Raw genomic sequence first — 23261 nt, 5'->3', positions numbered from 1 at the left:
TCTATTGGAGAGAGTAATGGGAGATAGGTCCTGGTAGATCCCCACTGAGGTGTCATTAAAGATAATGTCCTCCTGAGTCCTCGCGGCTTTCATAATAGATTCTTTTAGTGGAAAGGATTGCAGGCAACAAATGATATCTCTCGGTACTTCTCCATCTCCTCCCCTCGGTTTCAAGGCCCTGTGTGCTCTCACAAAGTCTATCTGTTCTTCTTTGGGTTTCTCAAGAACTCCATTGAAGATGGCAGTAAGGGCCGGTATTATGTCGGAGGACGAAACCGATTCCGGGAGGCCTTTTACCCTGATATTGCATCTTCTTCCTCTGTTGTCTAAATCCTCGATCTGTCTGTTCGCTTCAATAAGTTTAGCATTATGCATGCATATAGCCCTGGCTGCAGCGTTTGTTGTTTGGGCTCTATGTTTGTTCTCTCGCTCTATCGAGTCCACGCGCCCCGCAATAGCCGCCATTTCCTCTCTGAACTCTGTGGTAGCCGCTACAAGCGCAGACTTTATGTCCGCCGCTAAGTCCCTCATGTCTCTTACCGTGGGAGAGCGGTCGAGGCTGTCTTCAGAGGTCGCAGCATGAGCAGGGTCCTCCGCTTGTTGTTTGGCGGGTTGCGTGCCTTTGGTGGACGCCATCTTTGGGGATAGGCCTCAGAGCGCGGAAGCGCGTGTTGATTCCGATCCGCCTTAGGAGCGGGCCGCTCGGATCAAAGTGGGGTAGCTTCCAGGAGGAATCAGGGGTGTGTGGGACAGGGTACCGGCAGTTTAGAACGCAGATGATAGCAGCGTAGGTGGCTTTTCGGGGAGATTCAGAGCGGAGCTCTAGCTCTGTGCGTCCATCTCTCTCCGGTGCTAAGCCACGCCCCCGGGTTCCCAAACTTGACACAATTGGCCACTGGGATTAATATTCAGAAATGTGGGTGGACCCTAAAAACAGCCAATCAAAATTTACCTATTGATTTTCAAGGGGAATATTGAAACTGCTGCCATTCTTACACTGTTAATGGCAGAGGCCTCAAACCTACTACAGCCGGTCGTTAAGTGTCTGGGGTTCAAATTCAGTAAAGGGGCGGAGCCAAAAACAGCCAGATTTCTTTGCTGAATAAACTGCTTCCATTAGCACAATTTTGATGCCAGGAACTCGAAAGCTCACAAACTTGATCATTGAGTGACTGTGTGTAAAGGTTACAAAAAGTGGGTGGAGTCAAAAACAGGTTTTTCTGGGAAATTGTAAACTGCAGACTTTCTTCACTGTTAATGGCAGGGTTATTATTATTATTATTATTTAGTATTTATATAGCGCCGACATATTACGCAGCGCTGTACAGTGTATATATATCTTGTCACTAACTGTCCCTCAAAGGAGCTCACAATCTAATCCCTACCATTGCCATATGTCTATATTATGTAGTGTAAGTACTGTAGTCTAGAGCCAATTTTTAGGGGGAGCCAATTAACTTATCCGTATGTTTTTGGGTTCTCAAACTTTGCACAGCTGGTTACTGGGTGACTTGGATTAATATTCAGGAAAGTGGGTGGAGCCTAAAAATGCCAATCAAAAATCACATGTCGCTTTTCAAGGAGAATATTAAAATTGCTGCCATTCTTGCACTGTTAATGGCACAAGCCTCAAACCTGGTACAGTTGGTAATTGGGTCACTGGGGTTCAAATTCAGAAAAGGGGACAGAGCCACAAACAGTGAATCAGATTTGTTTCATTTCATGGGAAAATACAAATTATTGATGCCAAGGACCCCAAAACTCACACACTTGGGCATTGAGTAGTGACTTTGTGTCCAGGTTACAAAAAGTGGGCGGAGCCAAAAACAAATTTCACTGGGAAAATGTAAACTGCAGCCCTTCTTACACTGTTTATGGCAGGGTGCTCAAACTTTGCCCAGATGGTCACTGGGTGACTGGGATTAATATTCAGGGAAGTGGATGGAGCCTATAATAGCCAATCAAAATTCACCTGTTGATTTTCAAGGGGAATATTTAAATTGCTGCCATTTTTACACTGTTAATAGCAGTTGCCTCAAACCTGATACCGTTGGTCATTGGGTGACTGGGGTTCAAATGCTGGAGAGGGGCAGAGCCACAAACAGCCAATCTGATTTGTTTAATTTCTATGGGAATATACAAATTATTGATGCCAAGGACCCCAAAGCTCACAAACTTGGTCATTGAGTGTTTGTGCGTTAGGGTTAGAAAGTGGGCGGAGCTAACACCAGCCAAATACCTACACGGGCAACGCCGGGTCATCAGTGGCTGGAGACAAATACAAATTTCACTGGAAAATGTAAACTGCAGCCATTCTTACACTGTTAATGGCAGGGTTTTTAAACTTTGCACAGTTGGTCACTGGGTGACTGGGATTATTATGTAGAAAAGTGGGAGGAGCCTACAAAACTGAATCAAACTTCACCTATTGCTTTTCAAGGGGAATATTTAATTGCTACCATTCTTGCACTGTTAATGGCACAGGCCTCAAACCTGGTACAGTTGGTTATTGGGCGATACATACCCGGGCAACCAGCTAGTAAAGCTATACTGAAACTAAAAAATATCTCATCCTGCAAAGTTTGTTTCAGGCAGCAGAAAGTCCAGGACCGGCCCTGCTCTTAGCAACACACCCATTCGCTCAGATGTCTTCGTAGCATTCCTGGAACTCGCACTGCTGTTTTTCTACAATACAGATGATACTGACGTACGAACGGTATTATGATATTTTTTCCCGGAGATCCCCTTAAGCTTTCTCCAGCTATAGTTACAAGCGGGCAAAACAAGAATAACGCATCATAATAGCACAACACAGCCAGCTATGTTCCCCTCGCTCAGAAGCAGCTGTGAAGGCCGCACCAAGTTAAAAAGGACAAAACAAAATCTAAAAATGATTCAGACGGACGCATAATAAAAGCGATTATGACGGGAAGACGGAAAGTTTTGTCATTTTGGGTCGGCTAATTGAAAATGACTCATTAGGTTTTCCCCCCCTGCCCCTCGCAGTGAAAAGGCTATTGAAAAGCAAAGTTTTAAGACCGTGTTGCTGGCATGCGTCTGACCACGTTCCAGCGGGCTTCTCTATTCAGCTCTTGTTATAACTTAGCCATCTGCACGGGGGCCGGCGTGGCGCTGCCACTGTCACCTTTCACACTGCGCATCCGGTCTGATCAGGGGGAACGTGGGCCCTGCGAGCGCGATCTCCAGCGAGCTTTGTCACAGATAAAGGCCATGTCTGTTGTGCTATTCTCAACAGGAAGTGGCCACTTTCTAGAGTTAACTCTTTAAAGAGGATCTGTAGTGAAAATAACACAATTAAGAAAATGGCTTATTTTCTTACAATATTCATTTATTAATTATTTGGTCTGTGCTTGCCCATTGTAAAATCTTTCCTTGCCCCATAGTGCCCGCTCTGATGGTCCGGCTGGCGGAGCAGGAAAAAAAGGGCGCATGCGGCAAGTGGACTAAATGGACGCCGCCATAGGCGCCAATACAATATCAGAGGCGTAGCTAGGGTTTTCAGCACCCGGGGAGACAGTTTTCTGGACAAAATGGGTGTGGCCACACATCAGAATGTGGTCGTGGTCATGGGTGGAGTCAAATGCTATTCGGATAGCCAGATGTGCCCACCCTTCCTCCATCTAGATAGCCAGATGTGCCCCCCTTTAGATAGCCTTGTTCTGCTGCTGTTAACGCTTCTGTACTCCTCTGGAGAAGGAGGGAGAGAAGCAGGGGTACTTCGGGTAGCCAACAAGCCACCTTCACGAGGGGGTGCAACGGCCATGCTGAGCCCGCCCGGGAACATATGTGCCCCTTTGCACACCCATAGCTACGCCTCTGTACAATATATTGGGATTTGGCCGACAGAGCTGAAATTTAGGAGCCCAATATCTTATATTGACGCCTATTTACCCCACTTGCCGCATGCGCTGAGGATGCCCTGAGGAGAAGATGCACCGGATGGAGAGGGGTGGGATCTCCTTTGGGGTGCAGAGTGGGCACCAGGCAGGGGGACGGGTGGCACAGACTGCACCGGGCTGCTGGACACAGGAGGGCTGCACATACCTTCTGGGAGGAGGTTTACCTCCTCTCGCTGCTGCAGCTGAGATCCCGACGGCCGCAGGACACAGGTGCCGGTACAGGCGGGAGTCAGGGCGGCGGTGCGGGGGCATCAGCTATAGACGTCGGGTGGGAGGGTTCTGTGTGAGAGTAGGATTAGGTTTGCCCATTTTTATTTATTTGTTTAAGTACTTATATAGCGCCGACATATTCCGCAGCGCTGTACAGAGTATATTGTCTTGTCACTATCTGTCCCTCAGAATCTCACAATGTAATCCCTACCACAGTCCTATGTCTATGTATGTGTTGTTTTTTTTTTAGAAGGAAGCCAATTAACTTATCTGTATGTATTTGGGATGAAACTGGAATGCCTGGAGGAAACCCAGGCAGGTACGGGGAGAACATACAAACTCCTTGCAGATATTGATTTGCAGATGGGATTTGAACCCGAGGACCCAGCGCTGCAAGGCGAGAGCGCTAACCACTACACCACCGTGCTGCTCATAGTAAAATATATATCGGTAAATCGGTAATACCGATGTTTTACTATCTGCATTACTGGGCGCCCTTTTTTCCACACGCCATTTTTGCATATACGCCCGGCTGGGGCCCAGGCCAGATGCTTACCCTCCTGCCCGGGATTATCGCGGACAGCACAGGACCGCAGCACGCTTATCGAAAAGGATCCCATTGACCTGTTGCAGAGTGACAAGCGTGAGCAGCTCCTATTTGTAAAATAAAAGTTTGCTTTCTTAAAACAGAAAGTATTTGCAATAATTCAGGTTGGAGTGAGCTCTGAGATGTCTCCCACAATGCATCACTGCTGAATATATGCAAATTAACCATTCTTGTCCCTGTGAGCTAAACACCCCCCCCCCAGATCCGCTGAAATGAAATGATGTGTCAGCTTGTTATTTGTACAGAGATTTAATAATCCAACATGCATACAGACTGTTTCAGATTGGTTGATCCTCATCAGGGCATGGCATGGATTAATTTGGCTCTATGCATAGCATTTTAGTAAGGGGGCTTTTAGGACCATTGTAGCTCCTCACACACTCAAATGAGTTCTGGGTCACTATGATCTTGCTGGTTAGTCTGTACCTCTGGGTGTTTCAAGTTCTACTTCATAGAGCCAAATTAAAGTGGTTTGAAAGTCCGACATAACATTCAATAAAAATGTGTTTTTCTACTTTGTATTACTCATACAGTTATCATATTTGCTTTTGTGCATAATTAATATTGTCTGTTTACAAATTACAAGTTTCCAAAGTGTAGTTTATCTTGCCCTGAAAGCTGTCATTGCATTTTATTCAAACTGCTTTTTATTATGTATATTAGCATCTTCTAATGAGCTGTTCTGGGCTGTTTGTGTGCTTGAAGCACAGAGAGCTTCACAGAGCTCCTTTTCACTTGTAACACTGTATTTACACGCATGTGTCAACATTGAAATGCAAACAAAGATACTGTTATCTACAGTTTGGATGCGGATTTGAAGCTTAATAGCAGGACAAAGTGCTTTGTTTAACCATTTCAGTGATGTTCTGCTAAACAAAATTCTGGGATAGTAGCTTTCAAGCTGTGAGGAATGTTTTAGAGCAAAGTAGAAATGGTGACTTTCAGACCACTTTAATCCATGCCATGTACTGGTGAGGATCAATCTGAAACAGTCCGCATACATGTTGGATTATTATGGCTCTGTACAAATTAATAAACTGACACATCATTGCATTCCAGCGGTTCTGGAGGTGTGGTTAGCTTCTAAGGACAACAATGGTTAATTTGCATATATTCAGCAGTGATGCACTGGGAGACATCTCAAGCTCACTCCAACCTGAATTATCGCAAATACTTTCTGTTTTAAGAAAGCAAACTTTTGTTTTCCCTGCATTTTAGTAAGGGGGCTTTTTGGACCATTGTAGCCCCTCACACACTCCTGGGAGTTCTGGGTCACCATGAGCTCGCTGGGTAGTCTGTACATATTCACTGTCAGTTTAGCAATGAGCTGCCCCAAAATTCAGAAATGACTTGACTGCCACTGGCCTGATCAAAGTTCAGCTCTTTGGGAACTCTTGGGGTAATGCCCAAAAGATCAAAGCTTCAGGTAGAGGCTTCTTTAAGATTAAGGCAGAGATTTGTTTAAGATTTAGGTAGAGATTAGACACCCACCTGTGAGGGACTTCTGTGGTAGGCTGTGTAGTGAAGAGGTCCTGTAATTCCGGCTTCGTGGGGTAGCGACGTATACTGCGATGCTATCGGGTGGTGACTCTGGTTGCTGTACGTTCCATAATTATAGCTCCCCGTATAGCTGAAATAACAACACAATAAAAAAAAAAATTATACCAATGACAAGTGAGACAAAATGACATAAAAGTTTTATACATACCTGGGGCTTCCTCCAGCCCCCTCCACACTGATCGCACGCCACCATCCTCCCTCCCCCAGGTTCTTCGGTAGATGCCTGTTAGATTCGCCAGTCGGGGTCAGGCGCAGAACTCTCCCAGTGACGAGGGCATGGCAGGGGTGTGCAGCCGGGCCACACATGCAAAGTACGCGAACTGGCGAATATAATGGAGCATCTACAGAAGAATCCAAGAGATGGAGGACGGCTGTGAGGGAGCGATCGGCGTGGAGGGGGCTGGAGGAAGCCCCAGGTATGTATAAATCTTGTATATTTTGTCATCTCAGATTCACATGTGATACATATTACCACTCTGATGAAAGTAAATGAATAAATCTATTATTTTACTTTTCAGACGTCGTCATTTGTATGTCTGCTGCCTGGTGAAGTGTACTGCCACCTGCTGGTTGGCATGGGTCACTAGCATAGCTCCCAACTGTCCCTTTTTCAGAGGGACAGACCCTCATTGGGGACCAAATTCCTCTTTCTTCTTTATCTGTCCCTCCCTCTCTGTATAAATATATGTATTTTTCTACTGAAAAATGTGTTTGACTGACGCCAAACAAGGGGAGAAAAAAAATGTCTGCTCTCTGCACAATTGTTCTAATGACTGCATCTGCTCAGCCACTGATAACGAATCATACAAAGTTTTGCAGACAAAGATTTCTAGACAGTCTCTATTCAGTGTGCAGCAGGCTCTTGTGTGCAGTGCCCAGCCCCCAACCTCTCTACCCCTCCCCAAATGCTGTGTACTGTAGTGATGCTGGAGGAGTCTGCAGAGCCAGTTCTGCTCCATCAGAGATGGACAGAGTGAGTGTAATAAGTTGAGGCTGGGAGCACACTCGTCTGTCAGTTTTCTGTTTGCTTTTCTGCACACCATGTGTGTCTGTAGGTGTGAAAACATGCACGTTTTATCACAGAGGTTAATGTAATTGATAGAGAAAATGCTTCACTGCTGTCTGTTTATACCTGCATGGGTAAAACACATTCAAGTGTGCACTAGCCAATTGGATAACATTGCTTCTCAGTTTTCCTGTGCAGAAATTTGGGAAAGGGGGGGGATTGGAGGAGAGGTCGGTTGTTTAGGCCCTTGATATGTCTAGACCCTGATGACACAATGCTAATAACACAACATATTGACGAAACGATGCATTGGGCTAAGCCCCTCCCATAATGGGATGTGCACTTACCCATGATCCTCTCGATGTGGATAAACGGGTATCCTGTGTGTGACAGACGGGGACACGTGTGCGCTCCTCATACACGGGACTTGCTGGGGACTCTCTGCAGGTCCGTTAGCAGCTGTGGTGACAGTGTACGTTAGAGACCATGTATATGACTGCATCGCACCTACAGAATCAGAAGCAGGAATACAGATGAATCCCTCGCCCATCTCGTCACCGAGCAACACCTGTTACAGCTTCTAATACCTGAGAGGGGGCTGAACTGAGGGGTACATGGAAGCTGCCATCAGTATTCAATGCTAGTTCCCTAGCTGTCACATGACTGTTCTCATTTCATAAGCAGTTATTGCGGACCAGAAATCGGCATGTAGCTAAGTTAAAGGACCGCTATCATGAAAAATTGTAAAATGTAAAATAGTTACCTGTAATCATATACAAATAAGAAGTACATTTCTTCCAGAGTAAAATGAGCCATAAATTACTTTTCTCCTATGTTGCTGTCACTCACAGTAGGTAGTAGAAATCTGACATTACCGACAGGTTTTGAACTAATCCATCTCTTCATGGGGGATTCACGGCATGGCCTTTATTCTTTATTCTGAAAAGGATTTATACAATGATGCTGGCCAGCCTCCCTGCACATTTTTTTGGCAGTTGGATGGAGCAACTGCAATTTGCTAAGTATTTTTGATACTTGATAAACAAAACCTTGAGGGTCCCCCATGAGGAGATGGGCTAGTCCAAAACCTGTCGGTGATGTCAGATTTCTACTACCTACTGTAAGTGACAGCAACATAGGAGAAAAGTAATTTATGGCTCATTTTACTCTGGAAAACGCGTACTTCTTATTTGTATGTGTTTACATGTATTTTGAATTTTATGATTTTCACGATAGTGGTCCTTTAAAACTGGGTCTGTATTTGTCTTTTCTGTGCTGCCCCCTCTTCTATGTGCAACCTCCATGTGCAGCATCCCCAGCTCTGCTTACATCCCTTACAATTTGCTCTGTTTGCATTGTAGTGTGTGTGTGTGTGTGTGATTGTCTGCATACCTCCCAACTTTTTTGAGATGAGAAAAGGGACACTTAAGCCACTCCCCTGCCACACCCATGATCACACCCCCGCCACGCCTCTAGTCATGCATACCATAAAGATTTCATATGAAAAATATGTTGTTTTATAATTCAAACCACACTAGTCCTTTCTGTCCTGGTTCATTTTCCTTCATAGTAACATTTGAAAATAAAAAATATATCAATTTAAAGGATGGGAATAAAGTTTAGGGTCAATTTAACACATTTTACAGTAGAGAAATACATATGTTTACACAGATCTGTGCATCAGTCATGAAAGAGGGACAAATGAGGAGAAAAGAGGGACAGAGGGACTTGGTTCCCAAAGAGGGACAGCTAGGGGGCTGGTTTTAGCTACAATGGGGGCTCCTAGGCAATATTAACCTAAGGGCCCACCTGACAGACCCCCTGACAGCCCTGTACATCTTTCCCCAAAAGCAATATTAGGGGCCCCTTTGTTGGTGCCAAACCTTTGCCCCCCCTACCCCAGGGCCCTCAAGATGGCTGCCCAGCCGCCCAGGTCTCCCCGAAAACTAAGGCCTGGTTCATACAGGGCGATTTTTCAGTGCTGTGTGATCCAGACACTACTGAAGCCAAATATATCAGCAGGGCTGCCAGGTAACTGGTATTGTTTAACAGGAAATTAATATGGCAGTCTCCATATCACTCTCAGGTCAGTTGTCCTTTAAAGGGAATCTAAACTGAGAGGGATACGGATGTTTCCTTTTAAACAATACCAGTTGCCTGGCAGTCCTGCTGATATCTTTGACTGCAATAGTGGCTGAATCACACACCTGAAACAAGCATGTAGCTAATCCAGTCTGACTTCAGTTAGAGCACCTGATCTCATGCTTGTTCAGGGGCTGTGGCTGAAAGTATTATGGACACAGGATCAGCAGGAGAGTCAGGCAACTGGTATTATTTTAAAAGGAAAAATCCATATCCTTCTCAGTCCTTTAATGTCAGCAGTGGCAGGGACATGCTAGTAATTTCAAGAAGAGCAAAAATTCACTAATTCAAGTGTTATTGATGAGATCCTCATTTTAGCAACTATTTGCACTTTGTGGAGCTTAGCGTATCGGGCCCACCATGCGCCCCGGACCTTTGTTTAGCTGAAGGAAGTGTCTGAATCACCATTATCACCATTAAGTACAAGTTAAAAGCTCACCAGTCAGCAGAAGCTACACACGGCTATAGTTTGGTATTTATTAGGAAACGATTTAGCGCGGTCTATTTAGACGGTACACAACACATAAAGGGGTATTTACGACTCTGGCTAAAGTTTACCTTCCCAGTTGAGGAACGTGAAGGCAAATGAGCAGCTCTCGTATCTATTAAACGTCTTTTGTTTCTGCGTTTTCCTTCAGGAGAGGTTTTGTGGTTCGGACCACCCAGCTAGTTAGCTCATTAGTATTTGCTTATGTAAATGAAGCAGGCAGCATTGGGAATCTATCCACACACAAAGGACGGTAAGAACAATCATTTGCATTCCTTCACAGACCTTCCTACATACAGGCCACTATTTTCAGAGCGCAAGCCGACCAGAACAGCCCCGGACTCTGGTGCGCATGGCGGATTCCCAATGGGGACGAGGAAGAAAGCAGGAATTGTTACTGTCTAATCACAGCTGGCTAATCTGCTAACCACAATGTACAATGTGCTGCCAGAGATCACAGCCAGGGGAAAAGAATGGATAAGACCCGAGATTCCTGCCGGCCAACCCTCTGTCCCCTCACCCACCGCTCTCCTGCTTGTCCTCCTCCACCTCCCTATCTACACTGAGTGGCCAAAAAATTACAGGCACCCCTTATTTGAAAGTAAACCAGTCGCCAGGGGCAAACCCAGGATTTTCAAGGGGGGGGGGGGGGGGGATTCCTTTCAGCAAGCCACACACTACCGTGCAAGCGTTTGCCCACAAAAGAAGGGTGCCACTCTGGGGGGAGAGGAGGGTGCCATTCTGGGTGGGTGGACTGATGGGTGCCAGTGGGGTGAAGGCAAGAAGATCATGGCACCAGCCGCCGAAGTGTAATGCTGGGAGGGAGGCCGACATCACTCCTCCCTCCCTCTCTATCAGTGCCCCCCTCCCGAGTCCCCTTGCAGAGAACGCGCAGCGGGCGTTTAGTTTACCTGAGTCTCTGCGCTCCAGCCGGCTTTTTCATTCTACTTCCTGTTTTGCGTCATGGGAAACAGGAAATAGAATGAAGCTGGCCGGAGCGCAGAGACAGGTAAACTAAATGCCCGCTGTGCGTTCTCTGCAAGGGGACTCGGGAGGGGGCACTGATGGAGAGAGAGGGAAGAGTGATGTCGGCCTCCCTCCCTCTCTGCATTACACTTCGGCGGCTGGTGCCGCGATCTAGCTTTCTCTCCACTGGCATGCGGGGAGAGCAGCAGGGAAGGGATTCGGGGATCGGTAACACCCCCCCCCCCCCTGCGTGCACCAGTGAGTCCAACAGTGACGTAGAGTGACGTAACAACGCAGAGTTGCTTATATAAGGAACGCTCAGCTTCGGACGACCTAAGTATCATGGAAGTTAAAGAGGAACTCCAGTTAAAATAATGTTGTAAAATTTTTTTACAATAATTATGTATAAATGATTTAGTCAGTGTTTGCTCATTGTGATATCTTTCCTTTCCCTGATTTACAATCAGACATTTATCACATGACGACATTTTTACTGCTGGTAGGTGATGTCAGTGGAAGGAGATGCTGCTTGCTTTTTTGGCAGTTGGAAACAGCTGTTATTTCCCACAATGCAACAAGGCTCCCACAGTGTGATGTCAGGACTTCAGTGCTGTGAGGCACTGACATCACACTGTGGGAGGGGTTTCACCACAATATCAGCCATACAGAGCCCCCGGATGATCCGTTTGTGAAAAGGAATAGATTTCTCATGTAAGGGGGTATCAGCTACTGATTGGGAGGAAGTTCAATTCTTGGTCACGGTTTCTCTTTAATGTCAAAATGCAATATCAGGTTTGGGCGAGGCACACCTTACCGTTAGAAATTGGGTGCAACCCTAGATAATCTTGGATCAATACACATAAAGTTGTGACTGGGCTTAATAGACTTCGACTGAGGATTCATGAGTTTTACTTAGTTACATTCAGGAGGAAATTTCCACTAGAAATAGGTCTAGCTTATTGATGATTGGGATTGTTTCATATTTTATATTTTGGAGATAGTTTTCTTTTTTCTTCTTTATTTCTGTGCCATACGTTTTATGTGGTATTTTACATAAGTTTTTTTTATGTTGCATTTTACTTGATAAGTGTTATTTATGTCGCATATACATTGGCTTTAATGTTAGTATTTAGTTGAGTACTTTTACTTTATGAAGTCATTCATATACAATGTTTAATCTTCTACTAGTGCTTCAACTATATGAAGTGTATAATTATTTCTTGTATGCTGAAAACTCAATAAAAACAAGAAATAGAAAAAAAAAGAAATTGGGTGCATAGCCTGGATGCAAAATCCACATCGATTCAACATAGAAAGTCCAAGGTCAGGTAGCACACCAATTTTAGTATTCAATAATATTTATTCCTTATTGCATGTGTCAACAAAACATGACAATTGTTTTAGGGCCATAACAGGTCCCCTTCATCAGATAAAGTGCAGATATACAAGTGATCAATTACCAGGCATGTGGTGATTGAACAGTTTATATGTTTGTGCTTCTGCATTGTATCACTTGTATGTCTGCACTTTATCTGATGAAGGGGACCTGTTATGGCCTGAAACAATTGTCATGTTGTGTTGACGCATGCAATAAGGAATAAATATTCTTGAATACTAACATTGGTGTGCTAGCTGACCTTGGACTTTTAATGTCAAAATGGGTAAGACTGAATATTTAAGTGACTTTGAACGAGGGATGATCATCAATGCAAGAAGAGCTGGTGCTAGCATCTCTGAATCTACAACTCTTTTTTTCTAGGATTTTCTCGCCCAACAGTATCTCGGGTGTTTAGAGAGCGGCAGTGCAGAGAAAAAAACGTCAAGCGATCAGGACTATTCTGGTGGAAAAAGGCTGGTGAACGAGAGAGGTGAAAGGCGAGTAGCACACGTAGGCCTTGATTCACTAAGACAAATAGCATGCCTTATCCGAGTTAACACTATTTATCAGAGATAACACACCTTATCAAAGTTAACATGCCTTATCAGAGTAGCAGAGCGAGCGCTACAAACTCGCAGGGGCTCAGGGCAGGGCGAGTGGAGCTCTCGGCATTGCCAATTAGCAGGCAAAAGTTTGTAGCGCTCGCTATGCTACTCTGATAAGGCGTGTTAACTTTGATAAGGCGTGTTACCGCTAATAAAGAGTGTTAACTTGGATAAGGCATGCTATTTGTCTTAGTGAATCATGCACCTAGTCCACAGCAACAGAAGGGCAGCAACACAACACATTATAGCTGAATTCAATGCAGGTGCAGCACAAAGCATATCCCAACACACACAAGACAGACTTTGCAAAGGATAGGTTTTAGCAGCAGGAGACCATCAAGAGTTCCTTTGGTACCAAAGAAAAGTAGGAAAAGACGCCTGTTGTGGGGCCTTGCCACCGCGCTCGATGGGTCTCAAATTGGTTTAATGAACATCAGAGTTTAACTTGCTTCCATGGCCAGCTCAGTCCCCTGACCTTTATTCAATTGAGCGTTCGTGGGACGAGGTTGAAAGATCACTTCAAAGCTTGAAAACGCCACCATCCAATCTGACCCAACTTAGAGCTGCCGTTATGTCAGCAGGGCAAACATTTCTCAGCAACAGTGTCTGCATCTTGTTGAGTCCATGCCAAGAATATCGGCTGCGATCAAAGCTAAAGGTGGACCAACTCGTTATTAGAGGGGAGCTTTAAGTTTTTGGCCACTCAGAAACTGTATAAAGACAAAGAATGTATGCATTTCAGATGCTCGGACATTGCCCAATCCTCCATGGAACGATTAAGAAATTGACTCAATTGGGCAATTAGCTACAGTGTGGTTGGTTGAAAATTGATGGGCTTGTGGCACACACACAGCAAGTGAGATCCTGCTGATTCTCCATCGCTATCAAGCTGAACGATGTTATGCCTCCATGCTCTGAAACCAACAATCAAGTCTGTGCTGATCACAATCATGAGAGCAGTACCTAATTCCTTCACGATCGGCCAATATTTTCCATCCTGCCCAATTGAGCAAATTGGTTGATTGGACACAAACCAATAAAATGATCAAAACGAATGGTCGATCGAGAAGGAAAATCAAGTAATATATGGGCATCTTTAGAGGCATCCAGTGTTTGGGCACCTTCCTGCCCATACATTGCTCGTCTCTATACTAATCTTCCCAGGAAGAGATGCAGGTTTAGTTCTCTCCCATTGGAGTGCAACCATTGGGAATCCAAAGAGACCTACCTACCCGACTGGATAAACTCTTCACCTGCTTTGTCAATTCTAGAGAGGTTTGTACAGCAGGAGACATTGGCAGCACTGCCAAACAGAGGCTGCACCCGAATTGACTACCGGCAATAGATGTGCAGAGCTCCACAATGTGGACTAAAATACACAACTTGCATTCAAAACAGGTACAGCAAAGGAGGACGTTAGCTTCAGTATAAATAATATGTGCACAAATGATTCCCTACTAGACTTCCCCACGGCGATGACGGGTCCTCTCGGGGAAGACCTACCGCTAGTCTAACGATATAAACACGATTTTTTTCCTAGTGCTGCTAGTCATAAAATGGTATACACATTTCTCTCAAACAGACATCAAACAAATGACAGCGCTCATAGGCTGCTGTACAAAACTGTAAGTATACCTATGGCTAGCTGCATCCATGTGCTTCAATTTGCATTCAAATTATTGATTAGGACGAGTACATGATTTGCATCTGATTTGCATTCAAGGCATGTATTTAGCCCTTGTGGGGCTCTGCATGCCTCTGTTGGTCTGCAATTCAGTTGCAGCCTATGAGTGCTGTCATTTGTTTGATGTCAATTCTAGAGAGGTGCTCCATGTCTTTTGGCTCTATACAACTGGCACTATTGTTGGCCTGAGGAAGTGGACTTACACCTACGAAACGTGTTGCCTGTGCTAAAATTAATAAAAATCTACTCTACCCACCTTGGGCGCCTCTTCACCCTTATTGTCTATTCTAGCAGTTAGAAATGAAGATCACCCATCTTTGTGAGTACAGAATTCTGGTGGCATTCTACTAAAATGACTTGAGATACTACACTCAGACTCCCTGGCCCGCATGCAATTCACTTTTTGTCCTGCGTTTTCTCCTAAGAGATCATTTTACATCTTCTGTTTAACCACTTAAGGACCACAGTGGTAAACCCCCCTAAAGACTAGGCACATTTTTAATAAAATGGCCACTGCAGCTTTAAGGCCAAGCTGCAGGGCCGCACAACACAGCACACAAGTGATTCCCCCACTTTTCCCCCCACCAACAGAGCTCTCTGTTGGTGGGGTCTGATGCCAACCCCGTGTTTATTTTTTTTTATAAATATTTATGTTATTATGTTTTCATAATTTTTTGCTGTTTTCTTTAATATTTTTTTTTCCTATAATCCCTCCCTCCCCCCAGCCGGCCAATCCTGGTGATCGGCTGTCATAGGCTTCTGCCTATGAGAGCCGATCGCACTCTTGTCCCCAGTACAGCGCTGCTGCTGATCGCAGCGCTGTATTAACAGTAAAGATGGCGGTTACGCCGTCTAACAGTTTCCCGAGCGGCTCAGAGACTGAAGGCGGGGCGGAGCTCCGCCCCCCCAAGCAGGAAAAGCGTGCGCACCCTGCGCACGATCTCCTGCAACTGCAGCCCCAGGACTTGACGCCGATCGGTGTTAGGCGGTCCTGGGGCTGCCGCCGTGGCCACGCCGATCGGTGTTAGGCAGTCCCCAGGAGGTTAAAATAACTTTTCAGCACGTTGCAATGAAAAAAGCACCAAAAAGTTGGTGAAAAGGGACTATAAAAATTATTTTGAGTATTTTCTTACTTGCTGGGGGTTTAAAAAGCATTTTATAGACAAAGTTTGAAAATATCACCTAGGAAATTATTATTTTTTTTTTATTCCGTTTAGTTTTTTTTTTCTCTTGACATCCTATTTGGACCCAGGTCTACTTCAGTCTCTCTCTCTGTACAGTCAGTTGAAGTCCTGGATCTGGATACCGATCTTTCAGCCCTTCATCAGGTTGTAATTGTATACAAAAGAAAAAAGAGGTGTGTGCTCAGACCAAGTATCACTTTACTTATATACTGGCTGCCAATTCTCTATTGACTAATTAAAATGGCACAAATTCATATGGGGAAATGATCCTGTCCCAACTCAGGCTAAGAAGAAGTCGCTCTTCATAGATATGGAAAAATGGCAGGCAAAAATCCTTCCACCGAGGATGGATAATTGTAATTTATTAAAACAGAGGCTCTAGTACAGTATAAAATGTATTAGAAACAGTTTAGGGGGAAAGTTGTGGTAAAGGTGGGGGGTGGGGTAGTGGTGGGCTTACCTCCCACAAAAGACTCGACAGATTAGATTCAATTAAAAACAAGTGTTTACTTCTTACTTCAAAAAAGTGCTACAATGCGTTTCGCTGGTCAAAAAAGTGCTACAATGCGTTTTGCTGGTCAACAGCCCGTTCCTCAGGAAAATACAAAAGTAGCAACTTTAAATCAGCCAAGAGGAGCAAAGCGCCTCTGTTAGTAGGTCCACCACCCCCACAATACTCACCTCCCGACCCAGTAAGATGGATCCCAGTGACGGCCCACAATGACGAGCACTCCCTGGTGAGTGTACCTGGCGGCGGGTATATACGACGTCACGTGACGGGTGTGAGTGAGATTTCAAGCGATTGCGGTACTTTGTGTGGGTGTTGCCGGGATCCTAAAGATTCAATCTGCTATGATGGTCATTATGGCCGCACGTCACTAAGTGTTGTTCGCGTAATCGTGGGCCTGCACTCATATCACAAGATCACAGGTTATTGGTCAAAAAAATCAGTGGTCATCAGTAAAATTGTTGGATAAATCTCGTATTAGGTACAGGCCTTTTAAGAGCGCAGTGATCCTCTGAGTGTGACAATAGGGGAAGTATCTGCTTAGGCCTTACCAGAAACTATATCCAGATACTTCCCCTATTGTCACACTCAGAGGATTAATCAGTCTCTCTCCATCCTCCTCCTCCCATATATCCCAACAGCAAACAAAACTCCTTCTCACACGACAACTACCCTGACGTGGGGGGAATGCAGATACTGCCAATACAGCTAGGCACATAGAACCAACTAAGAGGTGCTTGTCCAAAGGTTCTGATAGGTACAAAGAACGGACATAGCCTCACACTTATGCCAGAGTGATGATTGTTTTGTATATCTTCCATAGGGTATTTAACTTTTTTTATTTAATTGCGTTGTAGAAACTACTGAGCAATAAAATAATTACTGTAGTACTATAATATACTGTACAATTCAATGCAATAAAATAGAATATATTTTAACTAAACATAATTCTCCAGGCACCTCTAAAAAAACCTTTTTATTTACTTGACAATTCCTGGAATCTCAGCAGGACCTGCATGCAAGTCTGAACGTCAAAGCGAAAGTACGGCTCATTTCCCTATCCTCATCTCCCTGTTCATCATCACCGGGCCCTACAGCAAATATATGAGCGCTGGCTGTGAACTGCAATGCCAATTAACCTAATTTCTTAAAACACCGTGTACCTGCGTGTGAAAAGTGAGGGGAAAATGTGTAAGAGAGTGAAGAAAGAAACAGCACCTACTCCCTCCCCTCCGCCCACCACACACGCATACACACACACACGCACGCACACACACACACACGCACGCACGCACGCACGCACACACACACACACCAAGACTTATAAACTCAGGCTACAATGCACCAACAGAACCAAAAGAGGCTCTCTGCATCACATGACCAGCAGAGAAGGCTCTCTGCATCACGTGACCAGCAGAAGAGGATCTCTGCATCACATGACCAGCAGAGAAGGCTCTCTGCATCACGTGACCAGCAGAAGAGGCTCTATGGATCACGTGACCAGCAGAAGAGGCTCTCTGCATCACGTGACCAGCAGAAGAGGATCTCTGCATCACATGACCAGCAGAAGAGGATCTCTGCATCACATGACCAGCAGAAGAGGATCTCTGCATCACATGACCAGCAGAGGAGGATCTCTGCATCACGTGACCAGCAGAAGAGGATCTCTGCATCACATGACCAGCAGAAGAGGATCTCTGCATCACATGGCCAACAGAAGAGGCTCTCTGCATCACGTGACCAGCAGAAGAGGATCTCTGCATCACATGGCCAACAGAAGAGGCTCTCTGCATCACATGATCAGCAGAAGAGGATCTCTGCATCACATGACCAGCAGAAGAGGATCTCTGCATCACATGAGCAGAAGAGGATCTCTGCATCACATGAGCAGAAGTGGATCTCTGCATCACATGACCAGCAGAAGAGGATCTCTGCATCACATGACCAGCAGAGGAGGATCTCTGCATCACGTGACCAGCAGAAGAGGATCTCTGCATCACATGACCAGCAGAAGAGGATCTCTGCATCACATGGCCAACAGAAGAGGCTCTCTGCATCACGTGACCAGCAGAAGAGGATCTCTGCATCACGTGGCCAGCAGAAGAGGATCTCTGCATCACATGACCAGCAGAAGAGGATCTCTGCATCACATGACCAACAGAAGAGGCTCTCTGCATCACGTGACCAGCAGAAGAGGATCTCTGCATCACGTGGCCAGCAGAAGAGGATCTCTGCATCACATGACCAGCAGAACAGGATCTCTGCATCACATGACCAGCAGAAGAGGATCTCTGCATCACGTGAGCAGAAGAAGAGGATCTCTGCATCACATGAGCAGAAGAAGAGGCTCTCTGCATCACATGACCAGCAGAAGAGGATCTCTGCATCACGTGGCCAGCAGAAGAGGATCTCTGCATCACATGACCAGCAGAAGAGGATCTCTGCATCACATGACCAGCAGAACAGGATCTCTGCATCACATGACCAGCAGAAGAGGATCTCTGCATCACGTGGCCAGCAGAAGAGGATCTCTGCATCACATGACCAGCAGAAGAGGATCTCTGCATCACATGACCAGCAGAAGAGGATCTCTGCATCACATGACCAGCAGAACAGGATCTCTGCATCACATGACCAGCAGAAGAGGATCTCTGCATCACATGACCAACAGAAGAGGATCTCTGCATCACATGACCAGCAGAAGAGGATCTCTGCATCACATGACCAACAGAAGAGGATCTCTGCATCACGTGGCCAGCAGAAGAGGATCTCTGCATCACATGACCAACAGAAGAGGATCTCTGCATCACATGACCAGCAGAAGAGGATCTCTGCATCACATGACCAGCAGAACAGGATCTCTGCATCACATGACCAGCAGAAGAGGATCTCTGCATCACATGACCAACAGAAGAGGATCTCTGCATCACATGACCAGCAGAAGAGGCTCTCTGCATCACGTGGCCAGCAGAAGAGGATCTCTGCATCACATGATCAGCAGAAGAGGATCTCTGCATCACATGAGCAGAAGAAGAGGATCTCTGCATCACATGACCAGCAGAACAGGATCTCTGCATCACATGACCAGCAGAAGAGGATCTCTGCATCACATGACCAGCAGAAGAGGCTCTCTGCATCACATGAGCAGAAGAAGAGGATCTCTGCATCACGTGACCAGCAGAAGAGGATCTCTGCATCACATGACCAGCAGAAGAGGATCTCTGCATCACATGATCAGCAGAAGAGGATCTCTGCATCACATGAGCAGAAGAAGAGGATCTCTGCATCACGTGACCAGCAGAAGAGGATCTCTGCATCACGTGACCAGCAGAAGAGGATCTCTGCATTACGTGACCAGCAGAAGAGGATCTCTGCATCACATGACCAGCAGAAGAGGATCTCTGCATCACATGGCCAGCAGAAGAGGATCTCTGCATCACATGACCAACAGAAGAGGATCTCTGCATCACATGACCAGCAGAAGAGGCTCTCTGCATCACATGACCAGCAGAAGAGGCTCTCTGCATCACATGACCAGCAGAAGAGGATCTCTGCATTACGTGACCAGCAGAAGAGGATCTCTGCATCACATGACCAGCAGAAGAGGCTTTCTGCATCACATGACCAGCAGAAGAGGATCTCTGCATTACGTGACCAGCAGAAGAGGATCTCTGCATCACATGACCAGCAGAGGAGGATCACTGCATCACATGACCAGCAGAAGAGGCTCTCTGCATCACGTGACCAGCAGAAGAGGATCTCTGCATCACGTGACCAGCAGAAGAGAATTTCTGCATCACATGACCAGCAGAAGAGGATCTCTGCATCACATGACCAGCAAAGGATGATCTCTGCATTACGTGACCAGCAGAAGAGGATCTCTGCATCACATGACCAGCAGAAGAGGCTTTCTGCATCACATGACCAGCAGAAGAGGCTCTCTGCATCACGTGACCAGCAGAAGAGGATCTCTGCATCACGTGACCAGCAGAAGAGGATCTCTGCATCACATGACCAGCAGAGGAGGATCTCTGCATCACGTGACCAGCAGAGGAGGATCTCTGCATCACATGACCAGCAGAAGAGGATCTCTGCATCACGTGACCAGCAGAAGAGAATTTCTGCATCACATGACCAGCAGAAGAGGATCTCTGCATCACATGACCAGCAAAGGATGATCTCTGCATTACGTGACCAGCAGAAGAGGATCTCTGCATCACGTGACCAGCAGAAGAGGATCTCTGCATCACATGACCAGCAGAAGAGGCTTTCTGCATCACATGACCAGCAGAAGAGGCTCTCTGCATCACGTGACCAGCAGAATAGAATTTCTGCATCACATGAGCAGCAAAGGAGGATCTCTGCATCACGTGACCAGCAGGAGAGGCTCTCTGCATCACGTGACCAGCATATGGGGACCAGCAGAAAAGCATTTGTGTTTAGAAATGGGGCTGTCTTATCAATCTTGCCTACCAAAGGTACTTAATAAAACGAAGACAATAAGTGCATAGAAGTTCCAGCCTCTCTGCACAACAGACATTCATTCACTTTCTTCTTATACTGCAGTTAATTTAGTGAGTGGGAAATGTAGACAATAAAGCTGGATTTTTGTGTGTTTATCTTCACATTATCGCTCACGTCTTTTTCAATAACGATGGACAAGCACAGAGCAGTTAAACATGTTACTGCAGGGAAACCCCGAGTCTGGGAACCCGTAACCATCCAAACAAACGTCCGCAGGGAGCGAAGATGGTGGGAAGTCGCAGGCAGTAAAGTGTGAGCTCTTTTGGAACCCCACAAGATAGATGGGATAAATAGAATGTGCGCGCATTTGTAATGCGGGGTAACAATGTCCCATCATAACCAGCAGGCCAGGCATTGACTGGGGGGACATACATCACTCTGCTCTATAAACACTTCAGAGGACAATGAAGACCTCCGAGGAATTTAAATCCGAAGTCCTCTGCCCCGAGGGAAAGTTCCAAGACAATAAAAGAAGCCTCAAACTGCTTAACGGGAGTTGACATTGTACACTTTAGGGTCCCATATAGTGTTGGCTTTACAAACCCACCACAATGTCATCCCCTCGGGGGCTATGTGCTAACAGCACACAGTCATTTCACTCAAATATACTAAGACGCAACCATTGTCTTACAAGAAAATGATCTAATCATTATAAATTACTAGCTATCACACATATACAGGTGAAACTGAAAAATTAGTATATCGTGCAAATGGCCATTAATTCCAGTAATTCAACTTAAAAGGTGACACTAATCTATGAGATAGGAACCCTTTGCAGGTGTTTTGGGTGAATTAGCTGATTAGAGTCTGACACTTAAGCCTCATACACACGGGCTACAACTGTTGCCGCAACCACATGGCATGCCCGTGTTGCGGCGACAGGTCGCCCGTGTGTATAAGGCGCGCGCCCCGAACCGTCGCTACTCTGAGCTGTCGCCAGGTGATTGGCCGGCAACAGCTGTCGCCGCAACTCCGCCGCAACTGTCGCTAGTCCGCCACGCGTACCGTGTGTGTATGCGGACTAGCGACACCAGCCCCATACACCAGGGGTTCTTAAACTGGGTGCCGCGGCACCCTGGTGCACCTCGGGCACCTTTCAGGGGTGCCTCGGGCATACATCCCCATCCTTTATGCAATACCATCAGGTAATGCAACCGCACATTGATATACAATGTGGCTGCATTACCTGCTAGTTAACCTTTAGTCCCCGCAACCATGGTTGAAGTTGAACATGAGAGGAATCGCAGTGCCTAATACGCATCACTAGCTACTTGGAGTGGGTCGTCGCCTGATACCGGTCTTAACAGCATTTTGGTAGTTGTTTTTGCCGAGGGGTGCCTTGAAAAAAATTCAAAGCCATCGAGGGTGCCCTCACCCAAAAAAGTTTGGTAAGCACTGCCATACACAATGTATGGAGCTTCCGGCAGGGGGGAGGAACCTTCGGCGACAGCTTCCGCCGCATCTCTGTCCCTCTGTGCGCCGTGTATCCGGCTGTTGCACAGAGGGACCTGGCGACGAGCTGTCGCTGCCTTTTTTTTTTTTGTCTCTTGTCTCTCGTCTCTGAGAGACAAGAGTCAGTCTTGTGTACCAGCCATAATTAGAGCCCAGAATACTAAACATTTTCACAACATTCTAATGGGTCTGAGATTTTGATTTGGAGGCTCTCATAAAGCTATAAGCCAAAATCATCAACATTATAACAAATAAAGGTTTGAAATATCTTGCTTTGCTTGTAATGAGTATTTCCTATATTAGTTTCACCTTTTAAGTTGAATTGCTGAAAAAATGGACTTTTGCACGATAGTCTAATTTTTTGAGTTTCACCTGTAGGTAATGTTTGTCATACTGTATATTTCAATGTCAGCCCTAGAAAAATATCAACAACTGGAAAATGTAAAGTCCTGTTTCACCTATATTTTTATAATTATAAAGCAATAAGATAATTATAAGATTAATAATAATTGCATTTTATAAACATAAGAAAAACAGGCATAAAAAAAATAAAAATAAATAAAAGCCACGTTGTCCCACCTGTGGTCACCACCGCGGCCCCGCCCTCTGGGGAGTGGCTTCCGGGGGAAGTTGCAGACGAGATTTCCGCTAACGTTGAAGAGGCGGACGGAGAGAAAGGGATGGGGGAGGGTGTGGAGATTGCGGGTTCTGACAATATGATTTCTTCTGTATCGTCTGGGGAGAAAAAAAAAAAAAAGGATATAATTACAAATAGCTTGATTGTTATTATACTTATTTCAAGTCCCTGTTTATCCTTTATTGCACAATCCTCACTCCCAGAAAAGGATAAGGATGAAATGGGGTCCTAGGAAAGATAGCGCTTTTTAGCCATCCACTGATCGAAGCGGGTTATTTAAGCGCGGCGCTGAGCGCTGAAGCTGGGCGCTGTCATAGTAGCAATACAATGATGCACACCCAGCGTAGCGATACTTTGGTGCCCCAGTGGATGCCAGACCCTGAATTACATT

General features: G+C 45.7%; 1 protein-coding gene across 3 annotated transcripts in view; it reads right to left on the bottom strand.

Annotated features, from left to right (window-relative positions):
• The window catches only part of RFX4 (regulatory factor X4), a 175384-nt gene that overhangs the window by 14776 nt on the left and 137347 nt on the right, over positions 1-23261 (bottom strand). For 2 of the 3 annotated variants that reach the window (XM_068273115.1, XM_068273116.1), the window contains exons 15-17: positions 22813-22968; positions 7651-7810; positions 6229-6367 (exon numbers count right to left, since the gene is read on the bottom strand). In XM_068273115.1, the coding sequence (XP_068129216.1) occupies positions 6229-6367; positions 7651-7810; positions 22813-22968 (455 nt within the window). The remainder of the gene's footprint in view (positions 1-6228; positions 6368-7650; positions 7811-22812; positions 22969-23261) is intronic. The other variant, XM_068273117.1, reaches the window with a different exon arrangement.

Source organism: Hyperolius riggenbachi, chromosome 3 (genome assembly GCF_040937935.1).
Source record: "Hyperolius riggenbachi isolate aHypRig1 chromosome 3, aHypRig1.pri, whole genome shotgun sequence".
Lineage (NCBI taxonomy): Eukaryota > Metazoa > Chordata > Amphibia > Anura > Hyperoliidae > Hyperolius > Hyperolius riggenbachi.
Note: the sequence above shows the minus strand (reverse complement) of the source record. Positions and strands in the feature narration are given on the sequence as shown.